At 37.9% G+C, this 27,657-nt stretch overlaps 2 protein-coding genes across 3 annotated transcripts in view; one reads left to right on the top strand and one right to left on the bottom strand.

Moving 5' to 3' along the window:
* LOC131331929 (subtilisin-like protease SBT3.5) overlaps positions 1 to 27,657 on the bottom strand; it is a 90,258-nt gene that overhangs the window by 36,993 nt on the left and 25,608 nt on the right. The gene's annotated exons all lie outside the window — the stretch shown is intronic.
* On the top strand, positions 1,307 to 5,068 carry LOC131331933 (protein DMR6-LIKE OXYGENASE 2-like). The gene is made up of 6 exons (XM_058365903.1): positions 1,307 to 1,989; positions 2,234 to 2,392; positions 2,444 to 2,532; positions 2,763 to 3,084; positions 3,817 to 4,058; positions 4,273 to 5,068. The coding sequence occupies exons 1-6, from the start codon at positions 1,765 to 1,767 to the stop codon at positions 4,277 to 4,279; spliced, it is 1,044 nt and encodes a 347-aa protein (XP_058221886.1). The 5' UTR covers positions 1,307 to 1,764; the 3' UTR covers positions 4,280 to 5,068.

Raw genomic sequence — 27,657 nt, forward strand, 5'->3', positions numbered from 1 at the left:
ATACAAAAAAATACACAGAAATACGTGTTTTCCTTATCTTCTAATGTGTTTATCGTCAGCCCAGTGGGCTGACAATAGCAAGACCGATTTCGTAATGTACGATCAGTTTTTTTTTGATCTGCGTAATGTACGATCAATTGAAAGACCTAAAATGTGCGATGAAGGCGTGGGTCGGCCACCGCGTCTGCCAAATTCTTCGTGCTAATGTCATCGCCGTGACATCATGTGCCACGATGATATGTCGGAGCTAGCTGTGCTCACATGTTGTGGGAGGTCAGCCTCGTTTATCAGTTATCACCATGACATCACTGAGTTTAGAATTTGAGATCCATCAATTGACAGCTGCCCACCCGCCCAAGCCCCACATTTTTGCCGGTATTGGAGCTGGAGCTCTCAAGACCCCAGATTTGATTTTGCTGTTGTTTGGATTTAACTTAAATTTAAAAATTGTTTTTATTTGAATTTTTTTTATATTTGTTAATTTTATGCCAATTTTTCATAAGTTATTGATTCGTCTAGATGAGAATAATCGAAAAAGTAAATTTTTTTTACTTTTATCTAAATATTGATAAATAACCACTTTTTAGAAAAAAAAATTGTCAATTTAAATTAAGTTCATAAGAACACAACCTTAAAGTGGTCTGAAATAATCTGAATCAAACAGAATCCAAATTCGAATTTCATAAATCCGAGAGTCTTTTACAAATCTGAATCCGAATTTCATAAGGTGGTCCATTGATAGGCCTACTAAAAGTCAAACCCAAATTGAAAAAGACTCTCTCAATTTAAAAAAAATAAAAACTAGGTTCTTAGTCTTTTTTTAATGTGAAACACCATGGACCGACGTAAAAGGGGACCGATCGATTGTGGAGCCTATCCAAATGATCTAAACCGTTGATTTTTTTAAAATATTTTCTCGATGGAAGTCTACGGAGAAGAATAGGAGAGGAATGCAAAAATTACTAATTTTGAAAACAGTGGTGACATGTGAATGCAACATCCTACCATCTCGAATTTGAATATGAAAGTGACGTAAACATAGTTGTGAAATTATACAATAATCCGAGAGTATTGTCACATGGTACTTCGAATTACTTTACAATTACATATTATTGTGGGGTCTATCACTAAGTGTATGGATCATACTAGAATATGTAATTGTAAAATGGTTTGAAGTATCACGTAACGGTACTCCCAGAATATTAATATTTACGCCGCATAGTTGGGCAGTTGGACAGCAGTAGTTCAAATTCATAATAATCTTGTCATTCTGGGGCCTATATATACGCGGGAGGTGTAACGCTAGAGCATATCCATTGTCATCCCACCAAAGTTAAAAACACAGGCGCTGTGTTGGTTTTCTATTTTAGTTTTGTTTTTTCGGTCTTGCTATTGTCAGCTTACTGGGCTGACGATAAACACGCTAGAAGATAAGGAAAACACATATTTTTGTGTACTTTATACACTCTTTAATACCTATTTATACACTTACTATTTTCAGCCCATTAGACTAATTTTAAAATTTTTCTTGTTTTTTAATAATTACCATATTTCTTTCTCAAATCATTACACTATTTATCTACTTTCTCATCTCTCTTTATCTCTTCCCAATCATTATCCTTCTTTTCAATCATTACCTTATTTTTCTCTCCACCCACTACCAAAATTAAACTAAACTAAACTACCAATCAAACAAAGCCGCTATATTCCATCACATCCCTACATTTCTAAACAGGTCGATAGCCAGAAATAAAAAGACAGGGGATGTCCAGAATGAATCTACTCCTAACCGACCTCGTATCTAGCGTGAACCACGTCCCATCCAATTACATCCGACCGATTTCCGACCGTCCGAATCTGATAGAGGTCGAGAAATTGGAGGGTTCCAACCTCATTCCGGTTATTGATCTTCAGGGCCTCCACGGCCTAGACCACTCGCATGTCATCGAAAAGATTGGTCTTGCGTGCCAACACCACGGTTTCTTTCAGGTGTGTTTTTTACATTTGTCATATTAATTTGTACGTATCAAGCGTAATATTGCTACTTGTTCATGCAGAAGAGCATGAATCCAGACATGGATGTGTTTGTAATTGTCTGACGCAAATGGGTCTCACAATACATTAGATGCAAAGCTCACAAACATGAGGGCTGAGGCTGTGCACTTTCTATTGTGTTCGTAGTGTTGTGGTTCTAGCATTTCGATTAGCGTACAATGTTTATGTATATGATCAGGTTAAAAACCATGGGGTACCGGAGACGATGATCGAGAACGTACAGAGGATAGCTAGGGAGTTTTTCCAGTTGCCGGAGAGCGAGAGGTTGAAAAACTACTCAGATGACCCTTCTAAGACTACAAGGCTGTCCACTAGCTTCAACGTTCAGACGGAGAAGGTTTCTAAGACTACAAGGCTGTCCACTAGCTTCAACGTTCAGACGGAGAAGGTTTCCAACTGGAGAGATTTCTTGAGGCTCCATTGTTACCCACTTCAAAACTACGTGCACGACTGGCCCACAAAACCTCCGTCTTTCAGGTGCGCATTAATCTAAATATCTAATGGTCTGCCATATTGTTCCGCGAAAAAGGTATGACGCCACCGACACAAACAGAGGGACACAAATTCGAACATCTTTGTATTTCCGAATTGTTCGATGCACGTGAATCCCACATTATAACGTATTGTAAAATGTGCAATACTGCACGATATGGCTCCAAGCAGCCTCAGAATTAGTCCTATTATTGATGGTATTTATGGATGTGCAGGGAGGAAGTGGCGGAGTACTGCACGAGCGTAAGAGGGCTAACTCTGAGGCTGCTTGGAGCCATATCAGAGAGCTTAGGCCTTGACAGAGACTACGTCAGTGGACAACTTGGCAGCCATGGCCAACACATGGCTATGAACTATTACCCGCCGTGTCCCGAACCGGAGTTGACTTACGGGTTACCGGGTCACACTGACCCGAACCTGATCACAATTCTTCTTCAAGATGATGTGCCCGGGTTGCAGGTTTTGCATAAGGGAAAATGGGTAGCTGTCAATCCCATACCTAATACCTTCATCATCAATATTGGAGATCAAATGCAGGTAAATGTATAGTCAATGTTTGAATCAGTACGATGCTTAGTTAATTGTTTTTAATATAATAAATTAATCTCAACAGATTTAAATTTGCGCGTTCCTAAAAGTATTAATCCCTCTGTATTTAATTGTTGGTTTACTATTACCGGTCGTGTTTAATAAACCAAACCAAATCCAACCTTAAGTACCAATTAATTGGGGTCGGCTATATAATTTTATAATATCTTGTTTTTCATTGAGTTCTACCAAGGACATCACGTTCCATATAATATCCTCGAAGCACCATGAAGCGGGTACAATGCGTCGCTCGAAGGGAACGCCCTAGCATTTGTCGTGTTCATAATCGGATTCTTGTCATAGTGATCTAAGGAGGTTTTTTTTTATTTGCTGGCTATGCTACCTAGTGCACAACTCTCCTCCTTTAAAGGGACTTAGTACCGCTCTCGCAGCCCGCACCGAAACAGTGCTTTACCCCTGCTTTGTTAGTAATTTGAAGGGTAATTCAGTACTCCGGGAGTATGAACAACGACAGCATGTTCACTCAAGTAAATGAACTAAAAACAAAAATTCAGTGTCCTAATTAATTAGGACAGGGTCCGCTATTTAAATTTTTTGTCTCATTTTGTTTGTGTGTGTGTGGTCTCGTAGGGAATCAGTAATTTTATATGGGTAATAAGATATTTCTGCTATTTCACCTCATTTGTTTTTCATGTACGTGCTCGTTTGAATTTTGATTAGGTTATTAGCAACGATCGATACAAGAGTGTGCTGCATCGAGCCGTGGTGAACAGCGACAGAGAACGGATTTCGATCCCGACATTTTACTGCCCCTCTCCCGACGCTGTGATAGGTCCAGCGCCGGAGTTGGTCGACGACGAGGACCGACGACCGGCAGTGTACAAGAAATTCACGTACCAGGAGTACTATGACAAGTTTTGGAACAGAGGGCTTGCTACGGAGTGTTGCTTGGACATGTTCAAAGTCTAGCCGAGTTGAGTTTTGTTCATCCACCCCTTAAGAGGGTGAACATTACATTCATTCCTATTTGTTGCCATAAAGTGATGTCATGCTTACCAAAAAGTGTATTGCATGATAAGCATGACATCACTTTGTGGTGGGATCCATACTATTTCAACCAATAGGAAGGAGTGTAACGTTCACCCTCTTTTATTGAGGGTGAACAAAATTACACTCAGTCTAGCCTATCTTCATCTTCTACTCGATCAACCATCTACTCTCTCCGTTCCAAAATGACTGTCCCGTTCGGTCTCCAATGTAAAATTTAAATTGTTAATATCTTTCAATCTATAATGAATTTTACATGTAATATGGATCTTATATGATAGATCTCAATTAGTTTTATTATACAAAAATTTTAAAATCTTTAAAAACATTGTAGATTGAAAGATATTAACAATTTAAAATTTTCATCGGAGACCGAACGGGACAGTAATTGTGGAACGGAGGGAGTAGTAATTTTCGAGGTTCATATTCTCGTTGGTCCAAGTTTTGGATGGGTCGCGACAGTCCAAATTTTGACTATACATTAGTATAATAAATGGTTCAAATTTGGTCAGGGTTTGAACTTGAGAATAAATTTCTTACACAGCCGGTATAAACATTTGTCTCATCCAAATCAATTGTATTGCGCCATGTCGTCATATTTTATTAATTGGGATTAATATTTTGACACATGTCGCAATGCAATTGATTTGGAGGAAACAAATATTTACAACGACGGTATAAATAATTTATTCTCTTTGAACTTTTGTGTATTTCTAGTTCAAAACCGGAGATTCAGAACGAATTCTTTGTACTTTCGTGTAATCCTAGTGTACGCTAGCTAGCTTAGGGATTCATGGACTGAAAATAAAGATCAGCTAAGCATTGAATATATTGTAATAAAATATCACTTTTGTCGATTAAAAAAAATCGATTATTGTAAGTTGAAAGAATTTACATTAATGTTCCTCAGTTTTTTAATGTCGTTTCAGTTAATGTACTCTATCCATGAATGAATTATAAGGCTGTTACGTATTATCGTTTTCCTCACCGGTTTTATTTTACTTTGTACATTTGAAAATGTGATTCACCAAAAATTTATTATTCGCACAGACGTATATTTAAACAAGAAGATTGTTATTAATAACCAAGCAGTGAAATAGAATGCTGAATAAAAAAAAGTTGGGCGAAAGCGAAAATTTGCCGTAGTGATTTGAGCAGAAAATTGATCGGGATACACGTAAATTGGCCCGAAAATTCTGAAAGTACAAAGAAAATTGAGCATACAAAGTTGGTCTGTCTATTCTAACATTGTTCCATTTCAAAGAGAGGGAGTCGTACAACATATAAAAACTTGTTTTTTCTCCTTTCGCCACCTAAGATGGAAGGTCAAAACAAAACAACTAGGAAAATTCTCGAACTTCGAAATTTTTTTAGGAGATAGACTTATTCACGAAGCCGCGGTAAATAGGCTATTCACGTAGCCGCGCGATTTCAGTCGTCCGTTTCGGCTTTGGACGGTCGGAATTTAAATAAAACTTTTTCGAGAAAGAGTTTTAACTCTTCTCCGGAAAAATTCAAAACACTTTGGACACTCCAAAATTTACCTCCGTAAACAACTATTCACATAAAGATTCGTGAACAAGTTTTTATCGTCTTCTAGACGATAAACATTGAAAAAGTAAAGCTAACTACGACACGAAAACAACAAACACATAAATAAACACACAAGTGAAGAAGAGACACATGGATTCTGCATGTTGCTGTATTACTTGCTGTCACAAATTTGACATTGACAGAAACGAAGAAAAGTGTTGGAACATTTTTAATAAAATAAATGTTAAAATTATCATCCTCATTATTCTTTCGTTACATGATGGTTATGGAAAATAGAGGAAGCATATGGAGAGTATACACAAAAAATGAAAGAGAGTTTCACAGTATTCATAAACTATTTTCTACAGAGTTGGGCAATTCGGTTCGTGACTCGTTCAAACCTCTCGGTGGTCGTGAACATCGGATGAGGAATGCTTGTGAGCTCTTGGGTTTAATCTTGGGGCTAGTACACTCCGGTGAAACCTTCACGAGGGGAGGAATATTAGCCTTAAGACAATGACTACACGACTCTTATTCTCACAGACAATATCTATCCTATTTTCATTACTTGTATATTCTCTTGTATCTACTTGTTGAGTTTTTATGTTTATGTGTACGTATATAATTCTTGTGATAAATAAATCTTTTGTGAATATAAATCCTAACAGTTAAGGCTAATATTTATCTCTCAATAAATTGGAACAGTGAAGTCATGTTTTTATTCTTTCTAGGAAAAAAAAAGTCAGTTTCTATTCTTACACGCACGCATGGCTAGTGACTACTGCTACAGGTACACGTGTTATTTGAGAACAAATCATAAAGCAAAATGGTGATGATATGTCGTCAAGAACTGTTGTAAACCATGTTTGTTACCATGTGAGGATTTGTATCATTTCTCCCTATATCAACCATGCATGATATTTGGCGCTTATCAAATTTTTTCCGTGCTACTACTCCATGGAAAAGAATATGTGGTTTTATTTATTTATTTTTGCTTTGTTCATAGATGAATCTGGCATTATGATTTCCACATATTATGATGAGTTTGCAACTTTACATGTCATAATCAGAAGTAATTCTGTTCAAGTATTCGATAAAAGGAGATTTGGGAGTCGATGCTAAATTGTTGAGTTACTTGACTTGCTACTGCATAATTTTACTGCATCTCTATATATATTATTCGAGCTTCACGGATTGTCAGTTTGGTTAGAATTTATTGGATACTATAGAAAGCATGTATTTTGATGCTAGAATTCATTGGGTGGACAAATGTTGAACTCTGTTTCTGCTTTCGGTACAAAAAGGAAAGTTATGAGACTTTTATTTATTTTCCTTAAGCATATATTTGTTTCAAAAAAGTCTTGATTTAATTAAATAGGTTCTCCGATATTAAATCTGGTTTGCAATGATTGACAGTGACAAGCGTGCATTTACGTTTTTGTAAATCAATTTGGAATTTTCAGAAAATAGTGAATTCCATTACTAAACTTTTCTGTACAGTTTTTGCCACAATCTTAAGAAAAATTCTTTATGGGAAATTGGGAATACGGTGTTTTCTAATTTTGATAAAACAGTTTCTGGGAGAATTTACATACCTGTTTGTGAGACCGAAAGTGGTTTACGAGAAAACAAGAGTTCAGTCTTTCATTTGGTTACAAAGTACCGTAGACCTCCTTTACACTATTTTGAATAGAAGTCTCTACTAGATTTACGTTTTGTTCAAATTTTCTGAATGCTATTCTACCCAATTACTAATGATTAGACTATCATTTAAGGTTTGTTTTATAAACTTTAGTAATTGTATTAACAGAAATTGGGTACTGAAAGGAAAAAAAAAAACTGTTGTTTTTCCTTTTGTAACTGATAGCAGTACTTAATAAATGTGGGCTGTGAATACATTTGACTTTTCAAAGTTTGTAACTCACAGATCAGTGAAAGAATGTTTATAAGTTGTATTTATTTGGTTTGGCAAATAACAATTTATTGACTTTATCATGTGGTTTGTTGATTAGCAAGGTTAAAGTTTGACAATTAGTGCTTGATTTTGTGGAAAACAGAAGGTTTTTCCTGAATGTTAAAGGTAATCTGATTCTAGGGAAATAGTTGACATATTTGGTTTCGTGTTTATCGGATTCAGTGTGAAGAATGTTGTTGCTTATAGATATATTTTAGTCCCGACTATTGTTGTTGAATAGTCTAGTGGTTGTGCATTTTTCCTGTTGATTTCAGTCTTTACGATTGAGTTTTGGAAAACAGACAAGATGGTATCCAGATTTTTAAAAAAAATTCTTGTCCACTAAAATTTGTTATAATTAGGATATGTATCAATGACGTATATAATAATAGAAGAGTAACCGACACAACCTCCTTTATATGTTATAAATGCTTGAGCGTGATATTTGCCACATATTGTGGCCGTTACAAACATGAGATTGATGATCATAAAATGCTTGATTAATACTAAGTGATTGTATTTACGTGATATGTTAATCAATAATGGCTTATATCATATTTCTTTGACTACCAACCTCAGCTCTTCAAGAAGGCAAAGCGTTAATATTTTAGACTTATATGTAATGATAGCATGGTTGATTTGCTCATTGCACTCTGCTAACATTTTTCTGAATTGGAGTTCAATGCTTTGGAATTTTGTTCTATTGGTGCCCCCTTCTTTACGAGATTTGGAAAACATTACTAGTTTTGGTTTTCTTGGGATAGGAACAAAAAATAGTTTGTGTATTTTGTGTTAAAAGGAAAATGCCAGGGGGTTCCTTAGATCAAGATTTGTACTTACCTTTTGTTGGTGGAAGTGTTTTATGATTGATTTCACAGGTTGGAGCCGTAGAATTACCGTTTGATATCACCTAGAACGTGGTTATTTTGTGACTCATGGGTTATCATGGTTGTAAGTAAAAGATTTTGTGTACTTTATGGTCCAAGTATCTATGTATACACTATGAGATTTTGATAGGTTTTGTACGGGAAACAAAATGATCATCTATTCATTTTTCTTTGTAGTGACTGCCACATCTAACGATTTGAGTAATCTCAGTGGTCACCACTATTCTTAGAGGTTCTACAATATCAGCAGAGTCATTGTAGGAGTAACTATTTTGGAAAAAAAAAAAAGACACTTTATTCTGCTTCCTTGTAAAAAGACAAAAAGGTTTCATTCTAAACGATCACGTAAATTGCAAGGTTTAAAGTTAGCGTAACCATTTTGCACATGGGTGGTGGATATTTTTGTGGAACTTTTGGGACTTTATCATTTTAGTGCCCAGTCTTCGTCTAAATAATAGTTTTCACGGTTTTGATTTGATAGAACACAATGATGGGAAATTAAATACTTCATGACTTTTTGTTGCCATGAGTAAAGTATTTGTTTGGGTAGAGATTTGAGTAGTTCATAACATCTATGATCAATTTTTAAACAATGTTCTCTGTAAAGGAAAAGTGAGTTAAAAATACTTCCACAAGAATTAGAAACAGTGCACAAGGATTAAATCTTGTTTGTAGCTCTTCTGTTGATTATTATTCGGTTGCAATGTCTTGAAATTGGATTATTGAGATTTGTAACCCATGATAGTAAATGTTCCTGCTACGTACTTTGCGAGCATATGGCTCTGTAATGAGAAGGTGTATTTTCTATTGTGCATTGGTTGATTGAAGTTTTGAAACTTGTGGGGGAATGTTGAAGCATATTTGCTTTGTGTAAGTTTCAGAACTTGTCATACAATTTAATGAATATTAAACTTTTCTAAAAAAGGTAAAACTTTGTTTTTTCTAAATAAGTTGAAAATAATGCTTGGTTAATACTAGTAATCAAGTTCTACTTTACTACAAGCTAAGTTGAATGCCTATGGCTAAGGGGGAAAAAAAAAAAAAAGAGGATCGAAATGTGGGGGTTATTTATGAATAAAAATGGTTTCTGTATTATATTCTTGGTAAATTTGTATAAATCTCTCAACTATCTTAGTATTTGGGAACTATCTTAGTATTTGGGAAAAATACAGGAAAGTATTTTCATCTTTGATCGTCTGAAAAGGTTTCCAATATTTTAGATTTAAGAGAATTCAAGGGTTTTCGTCACTTAAAAGGTTTCAAATGTTTTATTTTTTCTAGACTTAAGGAAAAAAATGTTTCTCTTGAATGGTACGTTTTTTATGATTTGGGAACATGCTTTCAAGCCATATAATGTCAAGAAGAGTCATGTCTCTTTAAATTGTGTTATATACTTGTCCATTGGCCAAATTCTTTAAAGGTGAACAAAACTCCCTTTATGCATGCAGGAGTTCTAATTTCTGTGAAAATATTGATTGGATATTTCTTATTGAGAAATTCATAATACTAATTTTATATTGGCAAGTTGTGTTTGAAATTTATACAGGTGCATTTTGTAAGCTAGCAAGACGAAGTTTGAGGTTTGAACCGATAAAAGGCTTAAGAAGCCGAAGCATGCATGCGAAGTACAATAAAGAAAAAATTGAGGCATATTAAGTATTGTTGACTCCCAAGAGGAGTAATTGCCTCTGGACTAGCACAAGGCTAGATCCTAAAAATTGTCGAGGGGAATGAGCAAAGCCTATAGGAAGTCACCTAGGGAGGTAACCCAATCTCTATGACTGGAGATCCCATGAAGGAGATTCAATGGGTAAAAACAATCCATATTGCGTGGCTTGATACCAGCACTAAAGAAAAATTAGGAGACACCATATAGTGTTGCTCTCCTGCTCATTCCTAAGGCACAGTGCTGAAGAAGTGACAGGTTGAGGATGGGTTTTAACCCTTAATGAATCCAAGGCGAGGATTTTCTCGCAAGATACATTCCGTCACTGTACCCTCGGAGGATTCACCTAAGTGGGAGTTGTCGTGAGGCCGCGACTTTGAGGCTTGGGCTAGCCTATAGAAATTTCCATGAGAATCAAGATTGAGTGCATGGCCATTAATAGCACTAACCCGCGAATGAAAGTTCAATACCGGTACTGTGTGTGTGATATGTTGAACTCTGACTTAAAGGGTGTAGTTCAAGACATAGTTCACTATGATCCTTCAGAGGTAAACTATTAACACTAAGTGAGGTTCAAGTCCGGAAGACACCTTCACCTATTGCACAGTATATAGTTGCCCAATTTATTTTCGCGTATGTATTCTAAAAACTCCTTTGTTTTTAAAAAAAAAAAAAAGAGAGTCAAACTATTGAATATTTTATTAAAAAGTGGGGGATTGTTGGAACATTTTTAATAAAATAAATGTTAAAATTATCATCCTCATTATTCTTCCGTTACACAATTATGTTTATATTAAACCAAAATCGGTTACAAGATTTAAGGAAGTTTATGATTGTTATTATGTCTATTAATACCTATTACATCTATATAAATTGGTACTCCATACAAGTGTGATGGTTATGGAAAATAGAGGAAGTATATGGAGAGTATACACAAAAAATGAAAGAGAGTTTCAGAGTATTCGTAAACTATTTTCTACAGAGTTAGGCAACTCGGTTCGTGACTCGTTCAAACCTCTCGGTGGTCGTGAACATCGGATGAGGAATGCTTGTGAGCTCTTGGGTTTAATCTTGGGGCTAGTACACTCCGGTGGAACCTTCACGAGGGGAGGAATATTAGCCTTAAGACAGTGACTACACGACTCTCATTCTCACAGGCAATATCTATCCTATTTTCATTACTTGTATATTCTCTTGTATCTACTTGTTGAGTTTTTACGTTTATGTGTATGTATATAATTCTTGTGATAAATAAATCTTTTGTGAATATAAATCCTAACAAAAAGTTCAAAAAGAACACTGAAGCTTGAAACTTGTCCAAGTGGAGGAGGAATGCTTGTTCCATGTTCATGTAGTACTCTTAGATTTTACTCTTCTAACTTGTGGACTAATATTTCATTAGTATATACATGTATGATGTTCTTGTTTCTCCTCGAAAGCAAATGTCCAGATCACCCTTGTCTTTAATCCACCATAAAGAGACATTGTTTGGGACGAATAAGATCCTTCCACGTCACGATTCATTACATGATCTCTCATGTGACATAAAATGAAGTCAATTGCAGTGTCATTTGACGATCTAGCTAGGTTGTTAATCTTGTATTTTTTTTTTCATGTGTTTATCATCTATACCAAAAAATACTATGTATGTAGGTCAGACATTGAAAAAGTTGATTGAATTATATTCGCGAAAAGAAAATTAAAAATAAATGATAAGAGCTTGACTATTCAATTCTCTTGCCATATATGGTGCATATATTGTTCAGATGAATATCGATGTCGTGTTGGAAATGCAAACATCATTGATTAGCAAACAATATCTAAGGATGTGAGGATAATTAACAACTCAATTAATCTTTTTAAACACGAATTGTAAATAGTAAATACAACGCGAGACTTATTAGTAGAGCCGGGATTATCAATCACAGTTTGCATCATATGAGGAGTCGTCACATGAGAAAAAATTACTAGTTTGAGAGTAATTTGCACATGGGTAGCCTGTTATTATTTTCAGTACCAACAAATTATAACTAGCTGGTTGTTCGTTGTGGATTCATGAATTTACCTTAATTTATAGCTAGGTTTATTTCTTGCATGTGATTCTTTGTGTGTTGTACATTTACGGAGTATTTATTTTCACAATTCATCCTCAACTTTTTTTGGAATGGTACCAAAGGGAGAGTCAAACCAAAATCGTCATATCCTTAATTATCTATTTTTTCTCTTTTGAAAGAGTAAGAATTTCAATGTATGATACTATTATTACTAAATAATAACACCTAAAACAATAACACAAAAAGACAAAGAAGAAAACAAGATCTACATAAAGGTAGCAGTCAAAAAAGAAGCTCCGCCAGTACAACAAAAAACACCAATAGTGACACCTTTCGACACCATTTGGTGACAAAAAAATGGTGTTGACACTGAATATACTTAATGGTGACAAAAAATTTGACTACTTGTCACTGAAAACCTTTGGGTAACCAGATCCTGGGGCGCCAAATAATGAGGAGATTTGGTGACAAAAAATTTGTCACTGAAGACAAGTTTCGATGACAAGCGTAAAGTTGTCACTGAAAGGTCTAAAAATTTGTCACCAAAGACAAGTTTTGGTGACAAGCGTAAGATTGTTACTGAAAGATTCGAATTTTCGCGCCTCTCGGGTTGGTAATAACTTGGTGCGCTAATAAAAAGTTAAATAAAAAATTTTTCATTCAAAACGACGTCAGTTTTTCTTGTCACCAAAAACAAGCAACCATGCTACTTGTACAAATGTTTTTCACATATTACGCGCATATATTTTTGTGGGGCCCATATCGGGGTCCCACAAAATGATTTGAACTAATCTTTTTAAAAATATTTTTAGGAGGGTTTGTATAAGAAATCAGCTCCAACAGATAAAGGTGAGGCTTTTTCAGAAATCGTAGGACGAATAATTCTGTTTTGCCCTACGATTTCTGAGAAAACTTTTACTGATATCTGTTGGAGTTGATTTTTTACAAACACCTTTCGGATTATTTTGTGAGAGGCCGATATGGGCCCCAAAATCGTACACTTGTCACTAAAATGCTACTAACAGTGACAAGAAATTTCAACCATGTCACCGAAAGTGTTGGATTATGGGAGGGCCAAAGGGAGAAACTAACGGTGACACATGTTTTTGCTTTGGGTGACAAGTTTTGGGTCACCGAAAATTAAAGTTGGTCGACAAGGGTTTACTTCCTGGCGGGTGAGGACTAATTTGGCGCTCGTTCAAATTTTTGGGCTGTCATTGTTTATATATTAAAAATATAGTTAAAAAGTTAAGTGTTTCAATTTTTAATCCGTTTGGACCAGTGCAAAGATCTTATTATTCTAAAATGTCATAATTAATTCTTGTCTCTAAGGCTCTCATAATCAAGTTTCTGTTTTATAGAGTCCCAAACAAAAGAGCATATACTTAAATTATGAGAGCCTTACAGATAAAACTTAATTATGCTCCTTTAGAATAATATGATCAGAATAATAAGATTTTCACATTGATTCAAACGGATTAAAAATTAGAGTACTTAATTTTTGTCAACTATTTCTATATTAAAAAATATGATTAAAAAGTTAAGTGCTTCATTCTTGTCATTCTGATCATATTATTCTAAAATGTCATAGTTAAATTTTGTCTCTACAGCTCTCGTAATCAAGTTTCTGCTCTATAAGATCCTAAATGGAAAAAAATATTCCGGCTGTCCTGACAAAACTGAGCAAAAGCTTGAGGTGTTTTCTTTTAATTGGTTGGGCGGACCCTCCCTCATACACGGAGGGTCCGTGTAAAATTTAATCTCCACTGAAATATTTTAAAGGTGTCACCAAAGGCTAGGTAATTTGAAACTACGTCGTTTCATAGACAAATGTTTTGTCATGAAAAATGCCCTGCCCTATTTTTCTAAAATCAGATCGAAATTCACGATCAATTCTCTCTGCCGCCTCTCTCTCCCTCTCCCTTCCTGCTCTCTCCACGTTCTGCCCCTCCAACTTCAACCATTAGCACCTGTGTGACCATGGAGAATCCATCTCCAGCCACCGCCGTCACCACGGACTGCCATCAGTTGCCTCCGGTGATAAGGGTGACAACCACCATAACGACTACTTCGAAGTCCGCACGAAAAAATTTCATGGTATCGTCGCGTCACAACATTCAGGATTGATTCTCTGTTGTAGTAAGGTCTAATTTCTTAACCCTTGCTCGATTTATTTCTCTTTCCTCTGTGTGTGTGTTCCAACGATTGGAATTTGGCGCCGACAACTCTGCCTCTCTCCACCAGGTTTGTTCCCCTCCCTCTCTCTTAATCTCATCTCTACACATTCGTGCGTGTATGCGTACATACATGTCCTCTGTAAACAGTATTGTTTAATCTCAATCCCCCTTTTCTAAGCCCTAAATCGCTTAATCTCAGAAAAAATGAGCAGTGGCACTAGAGTTTCAGTGTAACCAATTTTGGACATCAAGGAGATCAGAGGCAATCTTCTCATGCTGAGGTATCCTTACCTACTCTAGCTCATTGCCGCATATTTCATTTTTGGGGAATCTGTGTTCAGCCCTTGTATTATATGTATATATTTGGGTTCTCTAATTTCAATTGTTCCCCTAGAGTTTTTTATTTGCCCCTCCAAAATAAAAAATATTATTCAATATTCACACAACAATTCAAACACATCACTAAATACAATTTTCACATATATGTGGGTCCCACACATCTATATAATAAAACAGAGCTGTGTTTGAATCCAAAAGACAACCAACGATCCAGATTTGTCCCCTCCTCCGGCATAAATCTCCACCCTCCATTCTATATTCCTTTTTTAGTCTTAAATGTTTCCCTGATATAGAATTAGAGGAATCAGAATTAAAGGAATAAAAGGAATGAAAATCTGAACCCATCTATATATAGAAGGAATCAATATTCGATATCAATATAATATGGGAGGGGAGTTTTCAAATGCGTATATTTTTTACCATAGGATCGGTATATTTGGAAATGATTGTACAAATATTTATCACACCTTTAATTTTTCGAAATGACAGGAAAGATTTAAATGATATATTTGGAAAGGATGGTACAATCATACCTTCTATTTTTCCAAAATCACGGGGAAGATCTATATTTTGGCTAGCTAGAAGGCATACGTTTTGATTGTAGGGAGGTATTCCCGAACAGGCAAGAGAAACGCCCGAGCACGGTGCTAAAGGAAAGGTCAACGCGATTGACCGGGGACATGAGAAGTCATTGGTCCAGAGAGGTTGTACGACTCTCAGTTCAGTAAGGCATGAGAAGTTATTGGACCAATTAGAAGGAAAGTGACACGTGAAGCCACTATTCAAGTACCTTGTTCGGCTACGAGAAAGCCGAACAGGTGGAGAACTCCTAAAGAAAGGAATGGTCCAAATAATTGATAAATGACCAGTCAAATGTGAAGTAACTGGTCCAGGCCCTCTGTTCGGCTATGAGACGGCCGAACAAGGAAAGAGGTCTTATCAGATGATGAAATAGAGGGAACATTCTGGAAGAGTCCAGAAACAGTGGTATTCCGTTAAGGAATGAGATCCCGAAGATATAGGATCTCGAAAAGATACCTAAACAAGAATGGGATGTTCGGCTAGATAAAGAAAAGAGTCCTAAAAGGACTAAGGTAGCTAACTGGTAAAGGAAACGAGAATCCTTGATATCCTAGGTTTCCTTTACGAGATACGAATCCTAGGGCGACAGGGATGCTTGGGCAGCAAGCATCTATGAACCTATAAATACGAGGTAAACTCAGAGAAAAGAGGTACGCAATATAATACATTCTTATTGCTTTCCTACTGATAATTAGGGTTCAATTGCTAGTATGTGATACTAACTTTGACATCGGAGGGCCTTTGCCACGAGAGGCAAAGGTGCACTCACCCCTTATCTATTTCGCAGATTAGGGTTCAGACGACGGATTAGGGTACCGGTGAAGAGGCACGAACAAGCTGTTACAATCCAGTGCTGTTGAAAGTACTAATTGAATTTCTCCACCTACAATTGGCGCCGTCTGTGGGAAACGAAAGAGTTCCCTTTGAAATACGACCATGGTGGAAGTAGATCCAGTAACACCGCACGACCCAAAGGATGTGTTAGATGGAGGAAGGGATAAATCTCCACCTGGGGGTCCGAGAAAGCCCGAGGGTGGACACAAGAGGACCACGAGTAAATGCCACCCTCTTACCATCCACGGCAACTCCAAAAATAGAGATGGAGAGACGGCATCGAAGTCCACGAGAAAGACTAAATCCCATCGAGAGGATGAATCGATTGCACACTCCAGAAGTGTATACCGTAGCGAAGACGTTCTTGATAAGAAGAGACAGGAGATCGAGGAGTATGCTCGTTTGATCAAAAAACGAGAACATGAGATCAGAGAACTAGAGAGAATCAGGGAACATCCGGAGGACTCCGGACTATCTCGAAGAAATTCTAGAGGCAGTGAATATGCTTTGGTACAATACCAAAAGGCTCCTTCACGAGGAAGAAGGAGCAGAAGCAGAAGTCTGACCCCAAGGCGACATAAAGCTTCTCCACAAAAAGGAAAGAGCAAGATCCGAACACCCGAGTGAAGGAGGGTTTCTCCGAGAAAGAGGAGAAGCGGAGGTCGAAGCTCTACCCCTGAGGAGGAAGGGAGTAGGAAACATCATTGGGACAGGTACGAGAGACCTGATTCCGACTGGAAAAGAACTAAATCCAAGAAAGGACCAGAGGATGAAACCATGACTGCACGAGAAGCAGCACGAAAAGCACTTCAGAATATAGCATCCTCTCCTTTTGCAAGAAAGTTACAAGAGGCAAGGTTGCCAACCAGAGTAAAACACGGAACGTTCATCCTCTACGAGACAGATGCTGATCCCGTGGCACATATACAGCATTACCAGCAGGCAATGTTTATGCATGAAGGTGATGATGCGATTATGTGCAAGATGTTCCCGTCGAGTTTAGGGAAGGTTGCGTTGTCTTGGTTTCACAGATTGGGTTCACGCTCCATCCGAACATGGGTGCAGTTGGCCGAGGAATTCACTGCACGGTTTTTGACGAGCAGGAAAGCTCCCAAAACCTTTGAGAGTCTTTCCTTTATGAAGCAAGGAGAGGACGAGCCGATCAGGACATATGCAAAGAAATATTGGGAGACCTTTAACGAAATTGAAGGTTGTAGCGAGGAATATGCCATTGCCACTTTCAAGACAGGTTTGCCTGTTCGGGGGGAGTTACGTAAGTCCCTAAACATGAGTCCGGTGCAGACACTGGCAAAACTAATGGAGAGAATTGAGCAGCACGCCAGAAACGAAGATGATATTCTTCGGGAAGATGGCAAGCTGGCCGCCGAGCAAGTAAAGGGGCCCACAAAGAAAGTAGAAAAGCCAGAGCCCAAAACCTATCGTGAAAGGAAGGATTATGGGCAGGCAAAGAAAGAGCCGTACAAGGACAAACAAGCTCCGGATCCCAAATCGTTCTTTTCAATAAACACGGTCTGGAAAGAGCCCATTTACAGGATTCTTTATCGAATAAAGAATCAACCTTATTTCAAATGGCCTCCAACTCTAGGTGGGAATAAAGATGCAAAGCGTGCTACGAATCAGCACTGCAGTTACCATAAGGATTGGGGCCATATGACGGAGGATTGTGAGATGTTTAAATGGCACCTTGATGATTTGGTCTCGCGAGGCTATCTCAAAGAATTTATCTAAGAAGATCCCAAGGATAAAGACAAAGCGATGGAGTTGGATTACGAACAGAATCCAAAAGGGGTAATTCATATGATACATGGATTAGCCGAACCTTATACGAGAAATGAGGTGAAATTGCTTCAGAGACAAGTGAAACATGACCAACATGTGAAGCAGTTGGGGAAGAAAAGAGGGCGCAACAAAGGGGCGAGCAACGAAGGCATAGTTTTTACAGATGAAGATCTGGGAGGAGTCCAGGTACCTCACAATGATGCTTTGGTCATAACCCTACGAGTTGGGGAATATGACATGGAAAGAATCCTAGTGGACTCTGGGAGTTGCACCGAAGTGCTATACTACGATGCATTCAAGAAATTGGGGCTCACTCAAGAGGATTTGGTACAATCAGTAACACCTTTGGTCGGATTTGGAGCAGGAGCAGTTTGGCCCTTGGGAAAGGTAACTTTACCTGTTCGGGCTGGTACAGTGGTGCTACGAACCGACTTCCTAGTGGTGGATGTACCATCCTCCTATAACGTGATTATAGGGAGAACATGGTTACATAAAATGAGGGCAGTCTCTTCCACTTTCCATCAAATGGTAAAGTTTTCAGGATCCAATAGGATTGAACAGATCAGAGGTAACCAGAAGGTAGCTCAACAATGTTTGGTATCCATCATAAAGAGAATCCACAATGCCCACCATGTTAATACTGTGGAAATTCCGGATCAGCCGACCATTGAAGACATCGGAAAGGATCCAATCGAGAGGGTAGTTGAGGATTTGAAGAAAACACAGATCAACGAAAGTGATCCAAATAGGTATTTCCTGATTGGGGAATCATTGCCAGTAGAGGAGGAGAATGAACTGATAAGTTTTTTGAAAACTTATGTCGATGTATTTGCTTGGACACCAGAGGAGATGCCTGGGGTAAGTGCAGATGTTATCTGCCATCATTTGAATATTAATCCACAGCATAAACCGGTCATTCAAAAGAAACGAAGGGCAGCCGTACAGCACGTTGACGCTGTAATTGAAGAAGTGGATCATTTGTTGGAAGCCAAGGCAATAAGGGAGGTTTATTATCCATAATGGCTATCAAATACTGTTGTCGTCAAGAAAAAGAACGAAAAATGGCGTGTATGTGTAGATTTCACAGATTTAAACAAGGCATGCCCAAAAGATAGTTTTCCTCTTCCAAGGATTGACCAGTTGGTTGATGCAACAGCAGGATATGGACGGATGAGTTTCCTCGATGCATATCGAGGATATCATCAAATTGCCATGTTTGGGCCAGATCAAGAGAAAACTTCTTTTATTACACCACGTGGGTTGTACTGTTACAATATCATGCCCTTTGGATTGAAGAATGCAGGAGCAACATATCAGAGATTGGCAACCATCATGTTCAGAAAATTGCTCGGCAAAACTATGGAGGTTTACATAGATGACATGGTGGTGAAAAGTAAAAACTGGGCAGGCCATATAGCAGATTTGAAGGAGGCTTTTGAAATTTTGAGGAAATACAAGTTGAAACTCAACGCCTCGAAGTGTGCGTTTGGAGTTGGTTCTGGAAAGTTTTTGGGCCATCTTGTAACCTTGAGGGGGATAGAGGTGAATCCCGATCAAATAAAGGCCTTTCAGAATCTGCAAAGTCCTCAGACAACGAAAGAAGTCCAACGGTTGACTGGGATGGCAGCAGCTCTCAATCGATTTATTAACCGGTCAAGTGACAAGTGCAGACCTTTCTTTCAGTTGTTAAAGAAAAGGGAAGGATTTAAATGGGGAGCAGAATGTGAACAAGCCTTCCAGGATCTGAAGGGATATTTGGCCTCTCCTCCACTTCTTTCGACTCCAGAACCAGGTGAGTCCCTAATTTTGTACTTAGCTGTTTCTGAGCATGCTGTGAGTGCAGTCCTTTTAAGGAATAAGGGATCCGAGCAAATCCCTGTTTATTATGTGAGCAAGACGTTGTTAGATGCGGAAACAAGATATTTGCCCCTCGAGAAATTAGTCCTAGCACTAAGGACAGCAACTAGAAAATTGCCACATTATTTCCAAAGCCATAAAGTTGTGGTTTACACTAAGTTCCCATTAAAATCACTGCTCCGAAAGGCAGATTTCTCGGGAAGAATCTCGACTTGGTCTGTTGAGTTGAGCCAATATGACATCGACTATCAGCCGCGCACAGCAATCAAAGACCAGGTGTTGGCAGATTTTGTGGCAGAATTCTCACCTGCGGTTGCACCTTTGCCTCCTACGAGAAAGGAGTGTGAAGCAAAGTCTCCTGTAACGAAGAAACAGGCATTAACCGAACAAGATCCCCTGGAATGGAAGCTGTTCGTTGATGGGTCAGCTTGCAACACCGGATCAGGAATAGGGGTAGTTCTTTTTTCCCTTGAAGGATCAATGTTGGAACTATCTGTTCGGCTTGGGTTCAATGCATCCAATAACATGACGGAGTACGAGGCACTTTTAGCTGGTTTGAGAAGTGCAAAAACCCTAAAAGCCGAACATGTTAGGGTATATTGTGACTCACAGCTTGTAGTTCATCAGCTGTCCGGGCAATATGAAGCCCGGAGCGAGAAGATGGCAGCCTATGTACAGGCAACCAGAGATCTGCTCGATACTTTCGAAAGGGTGTATATTGAGCAGATAAGTTCTGGAAAGAATGCACATGCAGATTCATTAGCATGGTTGGCTGCAGCTGTACCGACTGAGTTTAAAAGAAAGATAGCCGTAGAATATCTAACTGAGCCAAGCATTGGAAGAAGCGTGGAGATGGTCTTGGACGTGAACCAAGGACCAAGTTGGATGGACCCAATTGTTGAGTTTTTACGAGATGAAAAACTCCCTTTAGACAAAAAGGAGGCCCATAAAATAAGGACCAAATCTGCTCGGTTCTGGTTATCACCTGAGAGAAAATTATACAGGAAGTCTTTTACAGGGCCCTACTTGCTTTGTGTGCATCCTGAAATGGTGCAAAAATTCCTCCACGAAATTCATGAGGGAACTTGTGGAAGCCATGCTGGGGGCCAGTCCATAGCCCACCGAGCAATCACCCAAGGATATTGGTGGCCATATATGCAAGAAGACGGTAAGGTGTACGTTAAAATTTGTGAGACGTGTCAGAAGTTTTCGCCAATGATTCGAACACCAGCCGAGGATCTGGTGCCTTTAACGAGTCCCTGGCCGTTGCTCAATGGGGAATGGACATAGTGGGTCCACTGCATAAAGCAACTGGGAATCAAAAATTCCTGTTAGTTGCAACAGATTATTTCACCAAATGGATTGAGGTAGAACCATTGGCTAAAATCACCGAACCTATGATAGAGCGGTTCGTGTGGAAAAGCATCATTACTCGTTTTGGGGTCCCATATTCATTGATTACAGACAATGGGTCCCAGTTTCATCAGAAGTTCATAACTTTCTGTGCCCAGTATGGGATAAGAAATTACTACTCGACTCCGGCCTACCCTCAAAGTAATGGACAGGCAGAAGCTTTTAACAAAACAATTCTCGATGGAATTAAGAAGAGGTTGGATAAAGCAAAGGGGAAATGGCCTGATGAATTGCCATTGGTGCTTTGGGCATACCGAACAACACCTAGGAGGTCTACGGGAGAGACCCCCTATTCATTAGCATATGGAACAGAGGCTGTTATTCCATTGGAAGTAGGTCTGCCGACCAACAGGACCACTTTGGTTGAAAGTGGAGGAAACGATCGAGCCTTGGAGATTGAATTAGATCTTGCCGAGGAAAGACGAGAACGGGCCCTGGTGCATTTGGCCTCATACCAAGAGCAGCTCATCAAAGGTTACAACAAGAATGTACACCCACGAAAGTTTGATGTTGGAGACCTTGTGTTACGAAAAGTGCTCGGCAATACTAAAGTAGCTAATGAGGGAAAGTTAGGGGCCAATTGGGAAGACCCATATCGAGTTACAAAAATCGTGGGAATTGGGGTTTATCGATTGGCAGATTTGGACGGGAACCCAGTGCCACGACCTTGGAATGTCCATAATCTGAGAAAGTTTTTTATATGAATATATTTTTCTTTATGCACAACGTGATTGTGTGAGAGTTACGAATAAAACTCTCTTGTGTTCTAGTTTTGTTATTTTAGCTGCAAGGGGTACGAATAACGCCCTCTTGAGTTTTACAGATTATGAATGAAGTTACTATTTTAGTATAACTGTTGTGTTCTTGGTATTTGTTTTAAATACGTAAGGGCGTCCCCAGTTCTGGAAATGCTATATAGATGGTGGATATCGTACAAGCCTAGGGAGGTCCCTAACATTTGATTTAAGGCATTTATGCCCATAACTACTCGGAAGAAGTTAGCAGAAACCTGCATTGGGGAAAGCCTATAATATGCTAAGACTTGGCGGAGCAGAGGAACTAAGGGAAACCTAACCCCGCCCTCAACGACAACTACCACTGGAATGTGAAGAGTGTCGAAATCGAAACTTTCACGAATGGCATCCTCAGGAGCCAAAACTGCAGCTACGTTGTCAGGATTCCCATATCGAGATCTGAAACTAGCCATGGTCTGAGGAGTATTACAGTGTCTCCGAAATCTTCCCATTACCATAAAGGTTTTTGAGGTTCTTTGAAGTATAAAGAAAAGGGGACGATAAAACCCTAAAAAGTGATTGTAAACAATCCACTAGAGAAATGGAGTTGTAAGAGGAAGAAGTGATGACTTACGAGAATAGTCGATGGAATCCCTAAAGAGCAGAAATGAAGAGGCCTTGAGACGATGAACAGAGCTTCAATGGCGAGGAAAAGCTTGAACCGTCTTTTTTCTGCAGAAGGAGTCTAAGAAAGAGATTGGGGTTTTGAAAATGGGACGAAAACCCAAAAATACCCTAAAAGTGGGGTGGCGTACACGAAACGTCACCCCAGACGGCGTTTGAGTGTTCCGTTCCCCAAAACACGCCTGTCCGCATTTAATGTGAGCAATATAATGATCGACACGTGTAAAGATTAGGACTAAAAGCCTGTGACAGCCTAACGAAAAGATGTTTTTGTCATGGTAAAATGATGATAAGTTGCACCAATATATAAGGTGCAGGAGCAGAATGAATTTGCTCGGTAAAGGAGCTTCACACGTCATCTGAGTAAAGGATAACAAGTAAAGCTGGGGAGCAATTGTAGGGAGGTATTCCCGAACAGGCAAGAGAAACGCCCAAGCACGGTGCTAAAGGAAAGGTCAACGCGATTGACCGGGGACATGAGAAGTCATTGGTCCAGAGAAGTTGTACGACTCTCAGTTCAGTAAGGCATGAGAAGTTATTGGACCAATTAGAAGGAAAGTGACACGTGAAGCCACTATTCAAGTACCTTGTTCGGCTACGAGAAAGCCGAACAGGAGGAGAACTCCTAAAGAAAGGAATGGTCCAAATAATTGATAAAGGACCAGTCAAATGTGAAGTAACTGGTCCAGGCCCTCTGTTCGGCTATGAGACGGCCGAACAAGGAAAGAGGTCCTATCAGATGATGAAATAGAGGGAACATTCTGGAAGAGTCCAGAAACAATGGTATTCCGTTAAGGAATGAGATCCCGAAGATATAGGATCTCGAAAAGATACCTAAACAAGAATGGGATGTTCGGCTAGATATAGAAAAGAGTCCTAAAAGGACTAAGGTAGCTAACTGGTAAAGGAAACGAGAATCCTTGATATCCTAGGTTTCCTTTACGAGATAGGAATCCTAGGGCGACAGGGATGCTTGGGCAGCAAGCATCTATGAACCTATAAATACGAGGTAAACTCAGAGAAAAGAGGTACGCAATATACGGCATTCTTATTGCTTTCCTACTGATAATTAGGGTTCAATTGCTAGTATGTGATACTAACTTTGGCATCGGAGGGCCTTTGTCACGAGAGGCAAAGGTGCACTCACCCCTTGTCTATTTCGCAGATTAGGGTTCAGACGACGGATTAGGGTACCGGTGAAGAGGCACGAACAAGCCGTTACAATCCAGTGCTGTTGAAAGTACTAATTGAATTTCTCCACCTACATTGATTATACCTTTTATTTCCGAATAAACACATTTTTTCCAAATCTTCTGCTGTTTCAAATACCATTATGGTAAACTTATCAAAGGTTGGAACTCAAAAAAGGTAATAAAACCATTTCCCAAACATGAAACACACACACTCTCTCTCTCTCTCTCTCTCTCTCTCTCTCTCTCTCTCTCTCTCTCAAGCAATGTGTTACCTGTTCAAAAGCAACCCTATTCGATTCAAGGTGCCAATCGAAGGTAAAAAAAATCCCTATGGAAAATCCGATGGAAGAACCGATAGAGAAATTGTGATGTGTTACGGGGGAAGCCATGGAGAAATGTCAATCGATGTGTTGAAAATCCTAATTAGAAAGATTTAGTGGATTTTTTTTAATCTTATCAAACTTTATTGTATTTATAGGTTTGTGTTCAAATTGACTCTAATTTTGAAGGTGAGTTCTCCCTCTTTCTTTCTCTCACACACACATTCATACCAACCTAAATTCGCTGACTTTTTTTTTATAGGCAAAATTTTATTATAAACGGGGAGAGGAGAAAGGGAAATTCAATGAAAGGTTGAACAGTACATCAAACTCGCTGACTCTTTGCTTGATTGAATTTTGATAGATAAGTCTAAGTCAATTTGATAGATAATTCTAATATTATCATTTTGCAATTTTCGGAGAAAAAAAAAAGATGGTCTACTTTTGTATTGCATTAGTATAGCTTTGTTCCCATTAGTTAGTAATGGCCAAATCTCCATAAGTAGTTTATGGGTAATATGTTCGTGTATTTTACAATGCCCGAAAATTACAAAGCACGGAATTTGATATTGAGGGTTGGAGCTTATACGGTTAATGTTAATTTGAATATAATAGACCTGTGCATTTTAGCTATTGAATAGAGCTAGCTACTTTGTTTTTTTCCTCTTTCGAAAATGTTGCAGGTTTCAAACTTCCGCACAAACCGAGAACCAAAATTCAATCCGAGACAAAGTCAGGTAAGGGAAAAAATGTTTTAGCAATTCGATTCTTGCTATAATCTATAACTTTAATTCATTTTCTCATTTTTTTAACTAATATGGGTTAGTGAATTTTAAACCGGTTAAGTGAATCAACTCAAGACAAGTAGGCATCTCCCTTACCTTTTAGCTTTTGTCTTGAGATTTGAAAGTGAGGCTTGGGTGTTAATTTGTAGACGTTGATTAGGGTGTTTTCCCCATGCATGATAATTATTCTGGAGTTGCAAGAGGTTCACATTTTCTAGCACTCTAACAATCTGCGTTGATTCTACCATTGTAGGGGTAACATGGAAAGAGTGGAAGTGATTTTGGTGGATGATCTGCATTCCATCACCAATCTTTCTTGCAAAGCTCCTATTCTTATGAAATTGTGTTGGTATAATCAGAGATCCCTTTTGGTAAGTTGCTCTTCTAACTTTTTTTTTAATGATATTAGTATGGCTTTAGCTGTTAATGTTGACATACTCTGGCTTTGAGTTAATGTAAGTGTTACCGACAAAATTTGTTGCAGTGCTTAAAGCTCAGTCGAAGCATGCTTTCATTTTGGAAAGGCGAAGCAAGGATCACAGGTGTAAAAGTTGTTGTCACTGATAAAAAGAAATCTTCTTTGATGTAATTCTGTTAACTTTGGGTTCCTAATGTACTCAAAGGTACTTAATTTTTGGGTTTCTTTGTTAAGAGTATTGATTATATCATGGGTTTTGTTTGTTACATGCAGATGTTGTTATTTAGATAATTGACTTCTATGTTAGCTTTTACATCTTTTAAATTCACTTAATCCCTTTTTGCATTTGTGTATTGCATCGGATAGATCTCTACACCCATTTTATCAGTATGGGACGGTTGTGTAAGTCTAGGTTTAATACGTACCTCAACTCCAACCACACGTATTATATAGATGTTTTCTTCCTTGGTTGCATTCCACTGTACGAGAAGTTGCTTCTTGGTTTAACAGAATGAATTTGTTGGACGATTAAAGGACAAAAAGGTTAGATGGTTGGTGACTAAGAGATACAATGTCGTTGCTCATTAGTTGTGAACATATATGCCATACGCACCATGCAAAGAACCAGAGATCAACTGAATGTTTTCCTCTTCATTTGATAATAGTTATGTACAAAGAACTAAATGTTTCAAGTAAAAAAAGGAGGGGGTAAAGTGAGAAATAAATTGTACATTTGATGCATCATTACTATATATGATCCTGTTTTAGACTTCATTTTCCTTTTAGGATCTCTGAAATTCAAGTTTTATTTTCATGTTGTGTTACTCTAATGGGTGGATGATTTATATGGTTGACCAATTAATATTTATATTTTTCTGTTCTTAAACAGAAGTACTAAAGTTCTAGCAAAAGGGATTAGAAAATTGTTTGTTTTTTATTTGCTGATTCAAGTTAAACAGGTCAATGAATATGCTTAGGTTATTGTTTTTCGCATAATTGGATTCATTGAGTAGGAGTTGATATATTGCATGCGAGTCCATAATTTATTTACATGTGTTGATCGTTTGAACCATGCCTTCAGGCACGGGCATTCGCTAGTACTATTATATATGGGCCCCATATGTATGTGAGAGGTACCAGAATTTATTTTGATGCTTATGAGTACGGATCATAAGTGTACAGAGATTATACAAACGTTGGGTTGAGTCATTAATAGGCTCCACATGAACGGTTTAGGGTTGTTTCCGCCAAGAATTTGAAGGCGTTTTTACTATCTTGTTTGCACTAATAATATTAATTTTGGCATTTGAGCTTTTCGCTCACACTAACTAGCAATTTGTTAACAACTTCTATCTTAATAATTTTTTCACTCATATACTAATCTACTTATTCACTATCGAAAAATAACTTGACATTTCTCAATAACTTATTCACTATCGAAAATAAACAACTTGATTGCAACAATTTTTTTCCCCTCAAAACTTATTCATTACCAAAAACACTATCTATTAATTAAATTGTACTCCCTCCGTCCCAAAATGATTGTCCGGTCTGCAAAACGGAGTGATAAAAATAATGCATTTTTTCAAGAAAAAATTCAAACTTTTTTCACAAATTAAAAATACTCATTGATATCTAGTAAGTTGTTAAAAAACTTTTGATTTTTTCTTGCAAAAATTGTATTATTTTTAATACTCCGTTTTGCGGATCGGACAAATATTTTGGGACGGAAGGAGTAGTAATTTTTTTGTGACCTTATAAAAAATCAGCTTAATTTGATATTTGAAAGTGTTTGATCCAATATTTTAATTTTTCTCTCAGAATTCATGATCCAAACTTTTGAAAAAAAAAATTAATTGCATTAATTTTTTACAAGGCTACTCAAAAACTATTTTAAAATTATTGAAACGATTGAATTTTTTTTTGACCCCTTAGTAGGCCCCATACACCGTGTATACTACAGCTGTAGATTTTTCGTCAAGACCGTGGTTGGAATTTAAGGTGCGCTGAATGTCGAACATGATTTGTCAAATATTGCTTAACTACTACTCGCATTAGCATTTTTGCCATTTGGTTTTTGAGTATAGCCTCTATGGATTTGATTGATACTTTTACTTATTTATCGTTTTACGAGACATGTCATTTTCTCATAATATATCACCTTTAATTCAAAAAATAAGTACTTATTTTAGTTAATATAACACCCCTAAGTACTTACAAAAATAAGAATTTTAGTGGAACAAGACTTTTTTTAATGTCATTTTTGTGACAACAATTATCTTCT

This window comes from Rhododendron vialii, chromosome 7a (assembly GCF_030253575.1).
Source record: "Rhododendron vialii isolate Sample 1 chromosome 7a, ASM3025357v1".
Lineage (NCBI taxonomy): Eukaryota > Viridiplantae > Streptophyta > Magnoliopsida > Ericales > Ericaceae > Rhododendron > Rhododendron vialii.